The sequence below is a fragment of the Excalfactoria chinensis genome, chromosome 6 (assembly GCF_039878825.1).
Source record: "Excalfactoria chinensis isolate bCotChi1 chromosome 6, bCotChi1.hap2, whole genome shotgun sequence".
NCBI classification, from domain to species: Eukaryota; Metazoa; Chordata; class Aves; order Galliformes; family Phasianidae; genus Excalfactoria; species Excalfactoria chinensis.
This window is the reverse complement of record NC_092830.1, coordinates 13,638,426-13,655,804: the sequence shown is the minus strand read 5'-3', so window position 1 is coordinate 13,655,804 and position 17,379 is coordinate 13,638,426. Positions and strand designations below refer to the sequence as shown.

The window sequence follows — 17,379 nt, the reverse complement described above, 5'->3', positions numbered from 1 at the left end:
TGTTATTTGATAAAGTAAAAGGAAATGCTGTTGAAACTGTATAGACTTCGCAGTGCCAGCCACGTTTCAGAGGTTTATTTGTTGATTAACAGGAAGTGATAAATCTAGACAACTCTAGACAGCTGCTTTGATTTTAGTGAGGTGGCAATCATGCAAATATTCAGATGTTCCTATTTTGATTAAAGACGGTGTCAGGTAGAAAGGACTTGAACTTTTAAAATGTTTTTCAAGGTATCTCTGTAAGAATTTTAAATGTCTTTGAAGGAATAGGTCACATTTTCCAATGTGCTTACCCTAAAAAGCAGATTTTATAGGAGTACCCAGCTGTACCCAAATCAGATAGAGCTTCTCCAAATTGTGTGCCTGGATTTGGTTGTATATTGTATCAGAAATAATTTATAGGGTGAAGGGAGAAAACATGGTTAGAACATTCAATATCTGAACCTCATCTTTCCTAATAATTGTTTTACTGTTATTTTTCCCTCTTCCCTGAAATGGGTTACAGACTGTTTGTTGGACAGCAATGCAGTACTTACTAAAGTCACACTCATTGGTGTGCAGATGAAACCTTCCTTATTTCAGAGAGATAAAGCCTTCAGCTTCATAAAACTAGCTCAGCTGTATAATCTGTTCTCTTCACTGTACCAAAAATTTACTTTCTTCTGCACTATCAGTCCATGAGAAACAGTTGATATTTTTATGGTGAATAAACAAACCCAGAATGAGGGTTTAGCCATCAGTAAAATACACTTCTTTCCAAAAGCTGCAGGACGACACCCATCCTTACTGTATTTTCTGTATGCTTCATTTTAACTTAGTACTGTTGTAGTTTATTTTCTTTTTTGAATGTGTGTACTTGTGAGAAAAGCTATTCAGAAATGCTCACCTTGGGAGCAAGCTGAACAGCAGAAACAGTATTCAATTGCTGTGTTTTTCTTCTAAAAATAGGACTGGAATCTGTCTCAACTTTCTCTCAGTTAAACCAAGACCTTTGATGTTAACACATATTCCTAGACTAGTGGTGGTTTTGACACTTTTTTCCTTCAGCAGCATTCAGCATGTTTAAATACGTTCTCTGTTCAGTGCCTTTGGAGGATGATGTTTTGGTTCCCTTGAGGTTACAATTTTTTGTCTTTAAATTGTCCTGATAGTGGCATTTGTTCTCATAGCATATCTTGATTCTTATGTATTACAGCTATTTGCAAAGTGCAGTGGATAGCTATGCTTCTGTGTCCCACTAAACTCTTGACACTTCACACTTCAGGGCTGAAGGTATGTCCACACCAAGCCGCTAGCCCAAGCTCCTGACTGCCCTGATGCTTGCTGAGAGGTTTCAGCTTTCTTAGTGTAAAGGTGGCATTTTTCTTGTCATGTCCTGTGTTTTGTGTAGGGACATACCATCCGGTTTGCTTGAAAGAAGGTTAAATGAGAAATGATGATTGCTTTTGCGTGGATTGGATTGTACTTCTAGAGTTTCTGTGAGCTAGATGGCCACCAGTTGGTGTTGTTCCACTGAGGCTGTGTATCGCAGTATTATGTGAACCAGTTGACTGCTTGAAGGTCAGTATCTGGAGATAAAGAGAATGTGACTTCAGAGTGAGTAAATATTTTAACAAGCATTTGGGATTATCCAAGTCATGTAACTAGTCTCATTAAGCAGAAACACAACAAGAGTGATGTCATTAATTCTTTACTGACAGATTGTATCTGGGTTGTTTACCTAGGTGTGAGGTGTGTAGAAGATAGTGAAGGTAGAAAACTCTACATCTGGGATCTCCATCATAGATTACAAACAGAAGTTCAACTTATTTTTGCATATTTGTTAAGGTCATCTGAGTCCTGTCCCCCCTTCCCCCCCCCAATGTCAACCAATAGTAGAACAAACACATCCAGTAGTTCTTTGTCATCTATAATGGCAGAAGGAAGACATGACATGGGTATAACCTGCACAGGTAAGAATTAATGGAAGGCATCTCAAAGCTCACAGGAGCATCTTCCTTCCATGGTAAGATAATTGAAAAGTTGCTGTTTGAAGGTACCTGCCTTAGCTATATTTATTTTGTTATTATTGAGATCATCCCTACAACTACGCCTGATGTATTCTCTTAAATGAAGCTAATGTTGTCATTGAGGTTATCATTAGATTAATGGAAGGTTCACACATATTCAGCATACTGAGGAACAAAATAAATACAGCAAAAACCTGTAAAATGGGATCCTTGGATAACTTCTTGAGTGTCACAATTTGATGATTATTTGGGAAAGGAGAAATTCAATTCCACGAGATGAGGAAATATGAGGAAATCTTACAGATGGCTGTGAAGAACAGCAGATGGTTTATAAAGTCTGACCAACGTAGAGTATAGCTACCTATTTTAAACAATTTGTTCTGTATTGATTTTTTTTCTTTTTATGAACATCACTGGCAATGAAATAGACTGAATAGTGAGAGTGTATCAAAAGGAAGTGTATTCAAGATACAGAGCAATGAAATAGGACTTAGAAGTAACTGCCTGCCCTAAAAGAAATGCTTTCCATGGGGCAATTGGATAGGGGTTGAGGACTCAAATTAGGGGTAAGGAGTTGTATCCCATGCTGTGATTAAACAGCAGTTTAAATAGCTCCAGTATGTCTTAGCTGTGCATGATCAGCTACAGCCAATTGAAAGGGAGGCCACTTTAGGTTTTGGTGCACTCAGTGTCTCAAAGTTGTGAAGAAAGATGCCCTTTCTGTAAAGAACAAAGATGGAACAAAGTCTAATACTCCCCCTTTAAGGGAGCTAAACACATTCTCATCTTCACGTTGTCTGCAGTAAATGTTGCTGTCGTATGCAGCTCGAACTTCGCTGCCTGATTATTTTTTGTAGGTGGGAGGAAAATCATTCTTAAATAATAAGGATTGGTGAGTTACTATTGTTCACTGTTGCAAGGACACAGACTGCATGTCCCTCTTCCTACCTGAGTGGTAAATAATAGGGCTTACACCTTGGTTTCCTGGCTTTTCTGAGGGGAAAGAGACACTGTGAGAACACTGTCATGGGTGCTTGCCACCCAGTGCATGGTATTCTGGGTTACTTGCACATAGTGTGCTTCTGTTCAGGGCTGTGTCAGAGGGATCAGGGGAACATAGTCCTTGCTTTTCACCAGCATCTGACATCTACCCTGATGTCACCAGTTTTCTTGCTATCCAGAAATGTCTGTCTCACCATCTTTACCTAAAGCTAAAGGGAAGCTGTATAAGCTAGTATCAAAAGTAAGAAAGTAGTTGGCCTTTTACACTGATGCCTTGGGTTTCTGCTTAGCATTCAGCAGTAGTTCGTTGTCAGTTCTGTTCATTGGTTTTACCAGCTGTATTTTTCCATTGGCTGCATCACCTGTGCAAAACTGCAGCATAGCTGCATCGCAGTAAGGGTGGAGAAGCCTAGACAAATTGTAATCCTTTGCTCAAAATGACTTTTATTATTCGTTATTTTAATTAATTAATAATTAGTAAAAATATTAATCATTAATATTTATTTATTTATTTATTTAGGCTAAAGAGTTAAAAACAGGTCACAGTTTGGACTTCTTTGTAGTCCTTTGAGGTTTTTATACTGGAATAGCACCAGTGACAGATTCTAGCCAGTGACCAACCAGTGTCTTTCTCTCATACTGCCACTTATCTCTCACTTCCATGTGGGTGCAGCTTTCTCACTGATGTTCGATAAGTAGCGTAGGGATTAAGGCCTTCCATGTTTTATCTGCTGTCTTCTTAGGCTCCAATAGTCAGTGCTGACAACTCAGAATTTTACTAGAAATCTTTTGATGTATATTATTTAATATCTTGGCACTTGTGTTATATTATTGTAGGTGAAATTCTCCCCCAGTCATTTTAAAATAAGTTTCATGGCCATTGAGCAAATCCTGAAAATGTGGCCCTGAAGGCTTAGAAACCAGAAAGCAAACATAAAGAACTTTGGATTTATTATTTTAAATATCTTGAACTTTATTCCAGTTCTGTGCTATTTTGGATCTTGTCTCCTGATACTGGAGTGCTTGAGGCAGACAGCAGAAAGATTTTATTTACACACATAATATGCTACATTGTTAGCACAAATATTTCTGAGCAATGAGGAGAGCCCATCCCAAAAGCAGGAGATTAGGGAGGATGGGAACATCCCAAGCCTTTTCCTCCAGTGCTGTAGTCTTTTATGAATCTGAAAGTCATCAACAGTACAAATGAGAGTTTGCTTGCATATTTTTACAAGCAGGAAAAGTGTGAGTATCAAATTTATGGAGGAAGAGTACACCAAAAATAGTCTGTTTCTAAAGCTTTTTATTCATTATGTAAAGTATTTATTCTGAAAATCTGAGATTACTTTACATAGTGCTTTGAAGATGGGTACTTTTTCAATGGAACTCAAGGGCAGTACTCAAGTTGCACGTAGCGAGGCATACAAAGGTCAGTTTTACTAGAGCATGAGGAAGTGATATTTAGGAATTGGTCTTCCTGAGGATAACTGAAAGAACTCAGCTCTGTCATCTGTTTGATGGTTGCCAGCCTTACCATAGAACATATTCATGCAAGAGATCACTCCGATAACAGAACACATTTTTGTTATCTTTTAGAAGCTGTTTGTTCAAGTCTTTTCATACAGCATGCATATATACAACACTCCTTGTAGGAATTGCTGTGATAGAACTTGACATTGATTTTGAAACGAAACTGCAAATTAATGGTGCATTTCTGAGGACATGGAGATGCACAGATTATAGGAAAATATTTTGGTAATTGGTTCAACATATAATCAAAAACTTGGGCAGTATTTAGAAGATGAATTACTGAACCATTAGCAATTGAGGAATATGATTGAAGATCCATATTAATAAACATCTGTCACAGTGGCACAGCAGATGTGCTAGGTGCATTTATAGCACAAAACATAAATTTTTGATGAGTACATTATTTTTTACTGCAAAGTGTGTTACTTTTATCTCCTGCCATTTGTTTGATTTTGCAACAATGAAAGCATTATTAAAAAAACCCAACATGACACAAGAACAGTATTGGTTTAAATACTAGAATATGATCCTACTAATTGAGCTACTTCTGAAAGATGAATTTTATTTTCTTTAATTGCTATTCTGCAGCCTATCATGGCTGGTTTATTTGTCAGCATTTTGATATTGATAATCCTGATTTTGCTACTTCTCCAGGCTCAATAACTGATGTTGGTTTTATAATGTGCATTGTGGAGACTGTACCACTTCATGCCTGTCCTTTCTAAATGTCAATGTCAGAATCAGATATACAGAAGACAGCTGTAAATTGCCAGCAGGATCTGCTCCTGCAGATGCAGAAATGGTGACTTAGGACAGTCTTTGTACCTTATACAGAGGATGCATATAGTTTGGTTAATTAATAGTAGTGGATTATGCAGAGTGGTTGTGTATGACCACAGACAAGCCAAGGGAGAGAGAACTGCCTTCTAACCATGCTGTGGAAATGGCGGTACAGCTGGAAGTAAGGTCCGAGGTATGACTCCTTCTTTTCTCCTGGAAACCATATGGGAAGAAGTGCAGCTTCCCAGCAGCCATCCCAGCTCTGACCATTTAGCGTGATGTTATGACATGGAATAACCATGGAAAACAATAACATATTTCCTTCAACACTCTGCCCGTGGGCTTTTATACAATCAAAAGGTAAGGTCTGCACTTAATTTTATTTTTTTTTAAAGTACACAGTTGAACAAGGGAAATAAATACCAGCTTACAGCATTGTAGACATAAAACAGCCATTTTGAATTCTCTGATTGACTTTTTAACCTCTACCTCCTGGGATTAACTGGGATTTTATTGGTATAACCTTCCTGCAGGAGACATAAGGAAACAGTCAGGAAGAGAAAGGTTAAGAGAAAACAGACCTAGGTTACAATAGATTATTTTCAAAGTGATTAATTTGCTTTTTCCACCAGAGAACTGGAAAGATAAACTTTGAAGAATCAAATGAATGTGTATTTCCATTTTTAAAAGTTGCAGTATAGCAAGGTGATTTTAATAGGCAGAACTGACTTAAGTGGCAATGTTGCATGTCAGCACTAGAGTATCGCTTACATTCCTATTTTCATTCATTAATAACTTTCAGATGCCTTTTTTTCTGCTTCTGGGCTATAACACTTGCTTTTTCTCAACCATGTTATAACTCTTCTTGAAAATTCAACACATGGTGCACGAGAGTGGGAAGCAGATGGGCCACTCTGCAGTGGGAGCCCTTTGAGAGAGCTCTGACTTTCTGACTCAGCCATAATTCACCTCTGTGCTTTCAGATGCTACAGACCTAGAAAGGTAGCACTGTTATGTGTGAAGCACACTCCACATAGCCAAACACCTCCATATTTACTCTTTCAGCTCACACAGGAGACAACCTGAAGTACCTCTTGTGCAGACAAGTTCTCAGTACCCACAGAAGTGTCATGGGCCCTCCTGTAAAGGGTGAGATTTAAAAACTCATTTTGCATTGCACAGTACAGGTCAGACTGCAAACTATGTTTACTAAAATGTATGCTTACATATTTAAATGTTATCTGTTCAAAATCAAACAGTTTCCACTTAAAGAAAGGCTTGGATTTAAATAAAATGACTGAAGCACAGAACCATCCATCCTGTTGGATAGCTTCTTATAGTAACATTATGCATGTTAAAACCTCAGGATAATTTCTGTTTGTGACAGGGAAAATGGGAGAGTGATGAAGCAAATAACCAACCTTTTGTGTAGTCAGAAATGTTAATGGGTGATTAAAATGATAAGCCCATGACTATTAATAAGATCTGCTGATCTTAGAAACTCAAAACCAAAAAGGCAGTGAGAGGAAAAAAGCATTCTTACCTCATCAGAAACAATGCTTGCTTAAGATATCAGAACTCATGTGGTGGGGCAATAGTACCTTACATTGTACTGGTAATACTTGTGGGTATGGATGTGATAAACAGGGAGGCATAGGGAGATATTTCTCATGGCACATGGAAAAGATGACTGTTGAATAGATAACTGGGGGAACTCGCTTCAACACATGTAAAACTTTTCATCTATAACTAAACAAAGTACAGTTAATTGAGCTCCATGGATGACATCTGCTCAGTAATGGCATCTTTGTATTTATTCAGAATAAATATACAGAGCTATATACACCATGCAACCCACTGCTTTTGTTACATTCTTACCTGTTTTTAATAAATTACTATAGAAAGACAGTTGTGATCAAAGATGACAATGACTTCACAGTGCTTCTCAAACCTAGTTGTTGTTATATTATTATTTTATTGGGGAATTTTAAAGAGTACTTAGAAGTATTTTATGTATCTGTATATATATGTATATATTATATTTTTGAACATATACAAATTACACGCGCACACACACACACACACACACACACACGTATATATATAGGATGGCTGCATGGTATAGCTCCTCTGAACAAACGTGAAGGTATAAAATACCCCCTCTATATTTTAATATTACCAGACCTTTGTCAAAACTGTAACACAAGTGCATGTTTTTTTGTTATGCAGTGACACAGTATTTCCCAGGGTCAGAACTGGCATGCTTCATGAAGAGGTGAGGTACCGACACTCTCTGGGGTGTGACTATTGACTCTTCCAGGTGCTAGCCAGGCATGATACCACTTGAAAGCAGCCAAAGAGAAGGGAGAGGCAGGGTGATGGTGGTCTACCATCATAGAGCCTCAGTGTCTCTGGTGGCCCACAGAGCAGAATTTTTGTTGCATAGCCATGGCACCCAAGGACTAGAATACACCAGAGAGTTTTCATGATATTCCATGAAATTATCACAAGACTCAGGTTGTTTTTTTTTTTTTTTTTTTTTTTTTTTTTTTTCCAGACCAAAATAAGTGACCATTGTATTAGTGAAATAAAATGAATTTTAGACATTGCTCTCATCACTGAATTTGTCAAAATTCTCTTCCTGTGTTGTCTACTAACTAGAAAATGTACAATTCAGTGAATACTGTACAGTTCTGTGATTGGTCTTAAATGGCAAAACAAAGAATGAGCAACAAAAATAAAGAAATGAATGGGTGCTTCTCAGAGTGAAGCATGCTAAATAATAGTTTTATTTATTTTGTAATGTTGCTGAAAGCAGAAGGGGCTTGGACTGAAAAAGATGACCTAGATAGGGAAATCACAACAGGAGATCAAGAGAGTACCTCTTGGTAGAAGCACCGACTGGAGTGTAGTGCAGGCAGAAGAATGTGCCTTTCCCAGTGCAGAGCAACGAAAGAAATCGCAGGACTAACATAAAGGTACACTGATTGGTAAGTTGCTGCAAATAACAGTACTTTTCAATTCCCATTTTACTACCATGTTGATAGGAAAGATTTAATTACCGTGTCTTCTTATGCTGGCATTTATTTTCAGTGTTATTTTAGCCACAGTTGCATTATTATTCTGCATAAGTCTGGGAAAGCAGAGAAGTAACAGTTGGCCTTCTGCCCATTTAACTTTAAGGAAACGAATGGTTGGACTGGATGATCTTTTAGGTCCTTTCTAACCTTGGTGATTCTGTGATTCTATGAAATGTCTGGATTCTTGAACTGTTATGTGTTCAAGGTCTTCTACTTCATTGGTCATATATATTTCTTAAACAGTAGTGGTGTTGAATCCAGAGGGCTCATCTGCCTCAGGTTCATCCAGAAAATGTAAGTCATTAGTTGTACTCCCTGAACAGGAGGTTGTTGCTTTGATGGAACATATGTCATTAACAGATGTGCATGTTTCATTCAACGTCATTGTTTACTGATGGACCATGTAACCATATGAGTGCAAGTACCATATAATGCTGTTGTGCCATATAATCCATTGACTGCAGTTGAAGGCTTTTCAGGGTTTTTCACAGAGCCTTACTTCACTGTAAAATTACATTTTAGGAAGGAAACCCAACACTAATCTACTAGTTTGGTCTTTTCTAAATTAAGTCATTCCCAGAATGTTGTGTTCTTTGTCAGACTTAGCTACAGATAACTCATTACTGTACAAAGAAAAGCGTTGGCTTTCTTCTGTACATACCATTTTGCCATTGCTTTTTCTTCTGCAGCATTCTAGTGCCACTTGATGCTTCTGCGATCAGCTGGAACTAAAAATTGTTTCTTATTGTAACACTGCATAGGGACTGACACCTCACTTTTGTATCTGTTCATTTAATTATCTTATGTGAATGGACAGGCTCTCCTTTTTGGTAATTATAGCTATATTTTCTTCCATACTTCTTGAGATAATTGCAAGTCTGGCCTCCCAGATATTTATATCCCCTTCCACATTACTGTCAAGTGCATTTACTGAGGTGAGTACAGTGAGCAGTAAGCCATTCAGCTTTGCTGGGAGGCAGAAGATTGTGATGGTGGAGCTTTTGAATATGAAGTTAGAGTGCAAGTTAAAGCTAAGGATTAAGGGAATATTTCTGATAATTGCTTTCCAGAGTGAAATCGCAGTGTAAAAGAAAAAAGAAAATAATGCCTCATAGTGATGCCTGTTAGTCCTTGGAGTTAGTTTAGACAGTGCACCGGCATAGATGAAGGGACTGCAGTCATACCGTTCATCGTGGCTCAGGGCAAGAAAGATTAGACTGTGTGACTTAGGTCTTTCTGTCACTGTTTTCCTTGGTGTTACAGCAGTTAACAGATTCTAAGCTTGTTCTTTTGTTTATACTTTTCAAGAGACCTTTCTGTGAAGCTTTTTCTCTTCCATGACTTTGTTGAGATGCTCTCAGCTGATTTCATTTATACTGACACCAATTAAACTTCTAGTTAGACACAGTTAGACTTCACACTCTAATTATTTATGGGCTACTCCCAGTCTCCTCATTGGACAGAACAATTGATTTAAGTGATCCAATAACAATCCATCACTACCTTGGGGGCATATAATTGCTCATAAATACAGTAATTTGTGTCTCATCTTTGTTTTCATAGTCCTAAATGTCTTATAAACTTAGCTAATACAGCTTCAGTGCTTGTAAATAGTAACATGTGAGGAAATAAATAGATCTCCCACGCAATAAATCAAATAATGGCATTCATAGTCCAGTATAAGTTCTGAATCCAAATGAAAAAAAAAAAAGGGAAAGACAGGCCAATTTAGAAATAAAAAATAATGAGCACCACAACCAAGAAATCAGAATTTCTCTCATAGAAGAGAGAAAAAAGATGGAAAACTTTGTAAAGGACAAAATTTATACTGCCACTGACCTGCAGATGGTTTATGGTGTTGTCTTACGGCAACTCCCTCAGGAGGTATATTTTTTCATTTTCTCATTGCAATGCTTGGAACAGCCACAGGATCCATAGCAGAACAACCACAGGGCTCATCATGAGGGCTAGAGAGCCATCAGGGTCTCTCATAATGCTTGGAGCAGCTGCAGAGCCTGTTGCGGGAACTGGAGCTGCTACAGGACCTACTGATGAAGGTCCTACTGATGTCTTTTGCATTGCCATCAGATCCAGAGGTACTTTTCTTCTCCTTGACGGTGCTTATTAGTGTTAGACAGTACTTGGTAGGCACATGTCAAGCCCCAGCATGCTGCAGTGATCTGTGTTGCCATCATTGTCTTTTTTACTGAATATGTAACCATATACAATAATGTTTTAGAGTAAATGAGTTGTTTTGTTTTTTTTACTACAAATCTTTCACAAAAGCTGAAATGCAGAGGTGAATTTAGCATGGGTTCGTACTTGATAAGTGCAAGGTAAAATAAATGTTGCTTCTTTAGCTTAAGTACTTCAAAGTTGAAGAAGGCTGAAAGTGGTTTCTGGACAAACTGTTCAGAGGAACTTGATGTTGAATTGTTCTGAATACTATGTAGCGTCTTCAGATACAGTGTATCCAAGTTTTGAGTGGTGTTTGTTAGTTTTCATAGCATTCCTGTTCATGAATCATTTGTGCTTACATACACAGATTTCATCCACAGAGAGTCTCTGAATTCATCACTCTGATAAACTTTTTTATTTGTATCTACTAGAGAATACTTTACTAGATAATACCTAACAGGAAACTGCTGGAAGGGAAAGGAACACAAACATTGTATAACTGTAGGGTAATTACAGCAAGCAGCAGAAGCGGTCTCTGTACTACACCTTCACCATTCCCTCAGAATTATCTATTTGTGACATATTGGAACTGGGCTTAAAAATCCATGTTCTTAGGATTTAGCATGGATTGCACTTGCAGGATGAAAATAACGTGTAGCATTTTTCTGGTACTTCTGTATCCAGCTGATGCCAAGCAGTGCAAATCTGTGGAACATGAAAACAAAACACTTGGAAGTGGGGATTTAATTAATGTTGCTTCTGTATAGACCAATGTTTAGTTGTTTTTTTTCTAATTCAGTTGAGTTCTTCTGTGCCTAATCTGCATGGCTATGATTTATTCTCAGTTTTGAATAATGTAATAAAGTCTGTGTTTCATTTGAAGGGGTAGAGGACCATTGAAGAACACATCTGATGTAATTAATGCAGCAAAAATGATTTCAGAGTCAGGATCAAGGATGGACATCCTAGCACGGCTGATTGCCAATCAGGTAGGTTATTTATGTAGCAATGCATTAACCTTTGTCACAACTTAACCTGTGCACAGAAGTTTCAACACCTGTGAAGATCACCTACAGAAATACAGAAATAATAGTTAGGACATTTATAGACCTGATTTTCCTTTTTTTTTCCCCTCCCAATTTCTGGAAATGACGGATATATCGATCATGTCTTGTGTAGGTGGATTCTCTTCCTCATACTATTTAAATACATGTCTATATATATTTAGGTACATATGCAAATGTATATGCACATATACCTATTTATTATATACCTGTATATTTAAGAGTCTGTTAAAATTCTGCTTTACAATGTGAGTTCAACATTGTAGTTCCTCCTTTGCTTTCTCGGTTAAATCACTCAGAAAAACAATGAGGCAAATCACCTTAGATGTGGAAACTCACCAGCACCATAGTTTTTCCAAGCAGTGTTACCAGTTGCAAGGTCTCAGCTCAGTGCTTAGGTTACTTTTCTTCTTTGTCTTCAAATTACTTGTTTTACAGCACATTATATGTATTTTCTAGAATGTTTGCTTTCAGCTGTATCTAAGTTCTCTTTCAGACATCTTTTCCCTCCTAGTATAGGCCTCTTCTTTGGTATTTTTATGTCTAATTGCTTTCAATCTAAATACTCTTCTTGACAGATAGAAAACTGCCATCTGCATACCTTACGTCTGGAGGTAATTTCTTACCATTGAAAAAAAAAAAAATTATCATCATAAAATGCTTTACAGCTATGGGTTTCTTTATTTCCAAAAGCTTCTCCTGGCTAAATAAGCTAAATAACAGAAAACTAAAATAAATGAATAAATAAATCAAACCCAAACCCACTCCTCCAGCCAAAAATCAAAGCAGGATCCATGTAAATGTGCAGGTATGGTTAGCACAACAGCATTGTAGCTTAGTACATTCATTCAAGAAACTCATGTAGGTAAGGTCAACAGGGCCTTACAAAACCAGGCCAGAGAAGAACAATCCAATGAAATTTTAGTCTGCAAGTATTAAAGCCATTTACTTTCCTAGCCTTTTTGGTCCAGAGTGGCAGGGTATATTTGCTGTTTTCCACATCCTCATGTACTTTCTCTCTACCCCTCGCTTTTGATTTTCACTTGCTTAATATTTATGAAGCAGCAACAATCTGTGTGGGTTTTTTTCTTTCATGTCTCTCTCAGATGCTAATGCCATAGAATTTTGGTAACTGGTCTATACAATTGTGATTTGTGGAGAAAGAAGTGAGGTAGAACACCCCTGTTTCTGATCTTGATAAGTGTTCTTCCAGCACGTCTCTTTTCAAATGAACTGGATCTTTCATCAATTTCTTTCATCAATTAAAAATTAAAATTGAAAACTGTAATCATTACTCATATATTGCAGAAAATTACATAGTATCAAATCTAGAGAAAAGTGTCATAACCTTTTACTCCATTTTGAATAAAAATTCAGTCTTTCTTAGAGAACTGTTCATTCCCTTATGTTTTTTTTCTGTATTGTTACAGTAACTCCAGACTAGAAATGTGAACAAATCGGTGAGGGCAAATTGGACATAAATTGTTATTGCTGATAACCAGTGTGCTGATAATGCGGATAAGCATTAGTGCTGATAACCAGTGTGTTTCCTCAGTTGCTGGGAAATGTGACTCCATTTTAGTTAACTCTTTTACTAAATTCACTCAGGTAGCTTCTATTTGTCCTAAGAGCCTGCACAAAGTTGATAAGCCTTGATTCACCTTTCTCATCTGACATGTACCTAAAACACACTAGTCAGTTTATATGTAATTTCTTGTCATAAGCATTTGAAGCAAATAAGCTTCTAATAAGTATAACAGATAGTGTATGTGCATATATATATATACATGCACATACACTATATATATATAAAAAACATATATAACTATGTATATATATAAAACAGATTAGTGGAAAACATGCTTCAAAGACATAGGACTGGGTCAGATGTCTTCATCAGTAAGTTCAATAACACTGCAGTGAATATAACTACAATCACAGCTAGATAGGCATCTGACTTAGTAAAAAGGGGAATCTTGCTCCTACTCCTACTCTCAGATGAATAATATGGTCCTATCATTCCTCTGGTGACTAGAAATCTTTTAATCTTTATTCCCAAGCAAAATCACCCTTTGCCATACAAAGTATTTTTCTCAGTGTGTTTTTCTTTAGTCTGCATGGTATTTGTAAAGACTAATAGTTGTTATTTTAACATGTTTCTTCTGCTTTGCTCTCTTGAAGAATTTTTTCCTTCTGTTAACCACCTACTTGCTGTTCAATGAATTTGGTTCAAACTGAAGGAACCTTCAAGAATTTGGTGTCCAGTTTGGAACATGAATTTTGATAAGATTTTGTGAACGCTCTTCTCAGTGGCATAAACCAATTTTTTCAGTAAATATTTCACACGTTCTCTTTCAGTAAAAAGTAAATTATATGTGTAACTTAGAATTGCATGTAAAAAATGGATTTCTATTATTTAGTTCAAAAGAGAAAACCGATGGCTGTACATCATACCGTCAGGTATGTGTTTTAAAGTAGAAGTCCATGCATTCTTTGTGTATGTTATTTTCTTCACCACTTCTTCTGCTATTGAGCTTACCCTGCATCACTTCAATTATTCATTATCATTTCTAATATTGTCATTTAGTTGGGCCACATGAGTTTCATCTTCACAGTCATCTCAGGACTCAAATATTACTCTCGACTATGTATTTGCTGTTATCAGGACCACAGTAACATATGATGAGCATTTTCAGTATTTGAAGAGACATGTGAGGGGAAAAAAGCAAAAATTCCTCTTTTTCCTCTATCTTGATGGAAACCTGAGAAAAAACCTGAAAAAGCCATCACTGTGTAATGAGGAATCGTTGTATCTCTTCAATATGACATGACATAAAACATTTCCAAATGAATGACTTTTGTTCATTCTCCTTGTAATTTCAGAGAATCAAAATTAAGAACTGTGGAATTACATATCGTGTAAAGCTTTTGTGTGAGAAAAAAACACACAACACCAAAGAACTGAAACTCTATTTGCAGTATTCTATGATCACTCACAACAGCATCTCTGTTATGTTGTGCTTCAATTCTAATTTTTGTAACATCTCCATGTACTGGAAAGAAAGGGTTTCTATGTGCTAGAATCAGCAGGATTCAGTCCACATTCACAGCATTTAAACATGACTTTGAGTTAACAACTGCAAACATAGTCACATTCAGCATCAACTTCGGCAATCACAAGTGTATTGCTGATAAATTTAAGTAAGATTATTTCAAATTCATTGTCAAATTTGTACCTAAAATCCCAAAGAACATTAAGGTAGTGCGTCCTGTTTTTAGTGACATGTGGTGTAGATTAAGGTCTTTACTACAAAACTCTTCAATAATTGTTTCAGCAGGTGCTGGTCAGGAGATGGTGGTCCATTATGATCCTGGTAAAATAGGCACTTGGACTGTGAAGTAAAAATGCTGTTCATCAGAGTAACTGTAAGGAAGTAATAGTGAAAGCAACTGTATGTCCCTTCATCTCGTAGGAACCCAATGTGGTGCATCAAATGGGCCTTCTACCTATGCACAGCATTCTGGAGAGACCCTGTCCATTCAGTAGATATCCCCATAGATATATAGATATAAAAACAATATCTATAGATACAGTGTGTGTATATATATATATATAATATGAATACTTTTATATATATGTGTGTGTGTTATATAAATATAATATATATAATATATATAATATATATATTATATATATTATATTAATATATAAATATTTATAAATTATATATATGTATGTGTATGTGCATATATATATATGTGTGTGTGTGTATATATATATATATATATATAATTATATATATATATATTATTATATCTATATTATGTGGGCCAACATAAGATGAAGGCATTTCCTTTGGAGCAGCACTTGTATATCAAAAAGAAGCCCTCAGAATTTGCCAGGAATTCTACCTAAGAACTTGTTTCTCTGTGCTAGGCTTTGAAAAGGTAACCATCGATGGGCTGTGGAATGATTAATCTCAGTATTTTTAAATTATTTTCAGTTGCAGCTGAAAGTTTTTTCTCACTAGTAAGCACATGTTGCTTGTACCAGATGTTTATGAGGATTCCTTATGGAATATCCTCTTCACAGAGTACAATTCTTTCTAACATATTTTTCTGGTTGATTGGGATATGCTGTAAGGTATGAGACTTTAATTTTCTTCATTGTACTTTTATCTTACCTAAGCTAACATAAAATGTTACCTTTATTCCTAGAAATGCCTTATATCTCATAAAGTTTTGTGGGTAAAGTACATAAAAATGGGCACAGTGTGTCAGACCAAAGGTTTCTTTAGGTCAATAGTGAACATACACAGGACTCAGTAAGATGACAGCATGTATTTCATGATACTTCCTTACCTTCGCCAGGTTAAGTAAAGCTTTGCTTTAATAAAGCTGTATTTCAGTAAAGCTGTGTTTATCCTGCAGGTTTATGAAATTTATTTATGCCTTTTTCCAGCAGTGCCTTACACTTGCTTTTCTAAATGCTGCTGAGCCCTAGACCAGTGTTTTGATAGAACTGGTTTAACCTCAAGGTCTCAGGGGAGGTTATGTTTTCCCTATCTTTGGAGCATACCATCTTCAGCATTTCTTAAGTGTTATGCATTTCTTCCTTAAGTGTTTGCAAGGAAGATAGTAAATGTGATGAACTTGCAAATGTTATATAATAGTATTATGTAAGAAATTAAAATAGCGTTGTCTCTGAGTTTCTATAATTGATGCTGTCACAACTTGAAGTTGATGAGATGCTGTATTAGCAGCCTGTCTGTCTATCTGCTGAGGTTTTCCAGTGGGGAAAAGTAAATCACAGAGAAATGGAAAAGCAAGCACCTTATTCTAGGAAATAGACTTCTAGTGTAGTTGTGATGCTCAAGGAGGTTACTGCTGCACTTGGACAGAAGGGCAGATATTTCTTTTAAGCATTAGTTTAACAAGTAAGCAAGTGTTCAAGTTTTCTCAGCAGTCATTGAGATCTGAATACTGGTAACACTTCAAAAATGGTGCATGTTGAGAGGATGTTGAGAAACGCCGTTCTGTTTTTCTTTTAAACTACGCTGAAATACAGAGAGCACTTTAGTAATGGATCTACCTGAACACAAGGGGAGGACTAATGTTTCATTCATATTAACAATTTTTCAGATTCATTTGCTACATTCTTTGCTGCCTCTTCTGAAAGTCCAAAACATAAACCTTTTAGTTTACTACTGCAGAGCCATGAAGAATACAGAATCATCACACTTGAAATAAACACATCCCATTTTAAACAACTATTAGGTTTCTTCAGTAAAGCCAGTTGTTTATGTAAAGTATTTCTTAAATTAAGTACAATTATCGCTTTTTCAGGCTTTTAACCCATTATAGATTTATTTAAATCAGTACTTCCCCTCTAAGTATTGTGGGAGCTCACAGAAGTGAAGGTGGAAGGATGTTATTTTTTAAGCATTGAAATCAGTGAATTACCCACAAGCTGTTATTATTTTCCTGTGCCCACTGAAACAGCACATCTGACAGAAAATGGATAAAACCTTGTTTTTTTTTAAAAAAGCAGATCGATATTAGGAGATAAAGCGTAACTTTTATAAATGTTAACATTCTTCTTGCATTTGTGCTTACATTTGCCATTTAACTATTACTTCTAGATACCTTAGAAAGAAAGCCTCTTAGGAATTGAATGAAGAGCAGTCATTCTGTACATTAAATTACTTGGTTAGCAGTGTTGCTGAAGCAGGCCCT

The 17,379-nt window shown here is 36.4% G+C and overlaps 1 protein-coding gene and 1 long non-coding RNA gene across 3 annotated transcripts in view; one reads left to right on the top strand and one right to left on the bottom strand.

Annotated features, from left to right (window-relative positions):
- CTNNA3 (catenin alpha 3) overlaps positions 1-17,379 on the top strand; it is a 384,435-nt gene that overhangs the window by 354,457 nt on the left and 12,599 nt on the right. The window contains exons 16-17 of one of the 2 annotated variants that reach the window (XM_072339609.1): positions 6,387-6,470; positions 11,463-11,568. In XM_072339609.1, the coding sequence (XP_072195710.1) occupies positions 6,387-6,470; positions 11,463-11,568 (190 nt within the window). The remainder of the gene's footprint in view (positions 1-6,386; positions 6,471-11,462; positions 11,569-17,379) is intronic. The other variant, XM_072339610.1, reaches the window with a different exon arrangement.
- Positions 17,186-17,379, bottom strand: part of LOC140253777 (uncharacterized) — a 347,687-nt gene continuing 347,493 nt past the window's right edge. The window contains exon 13 of the long non-coding RNA XR_011903983.1: positions 17,186-17,377. This is a non-coding gene — a long non-coding RNA (uncharacterized lncRNA). The remainder of the gene's footprint in view (positions 17,378-17,379) is intronic.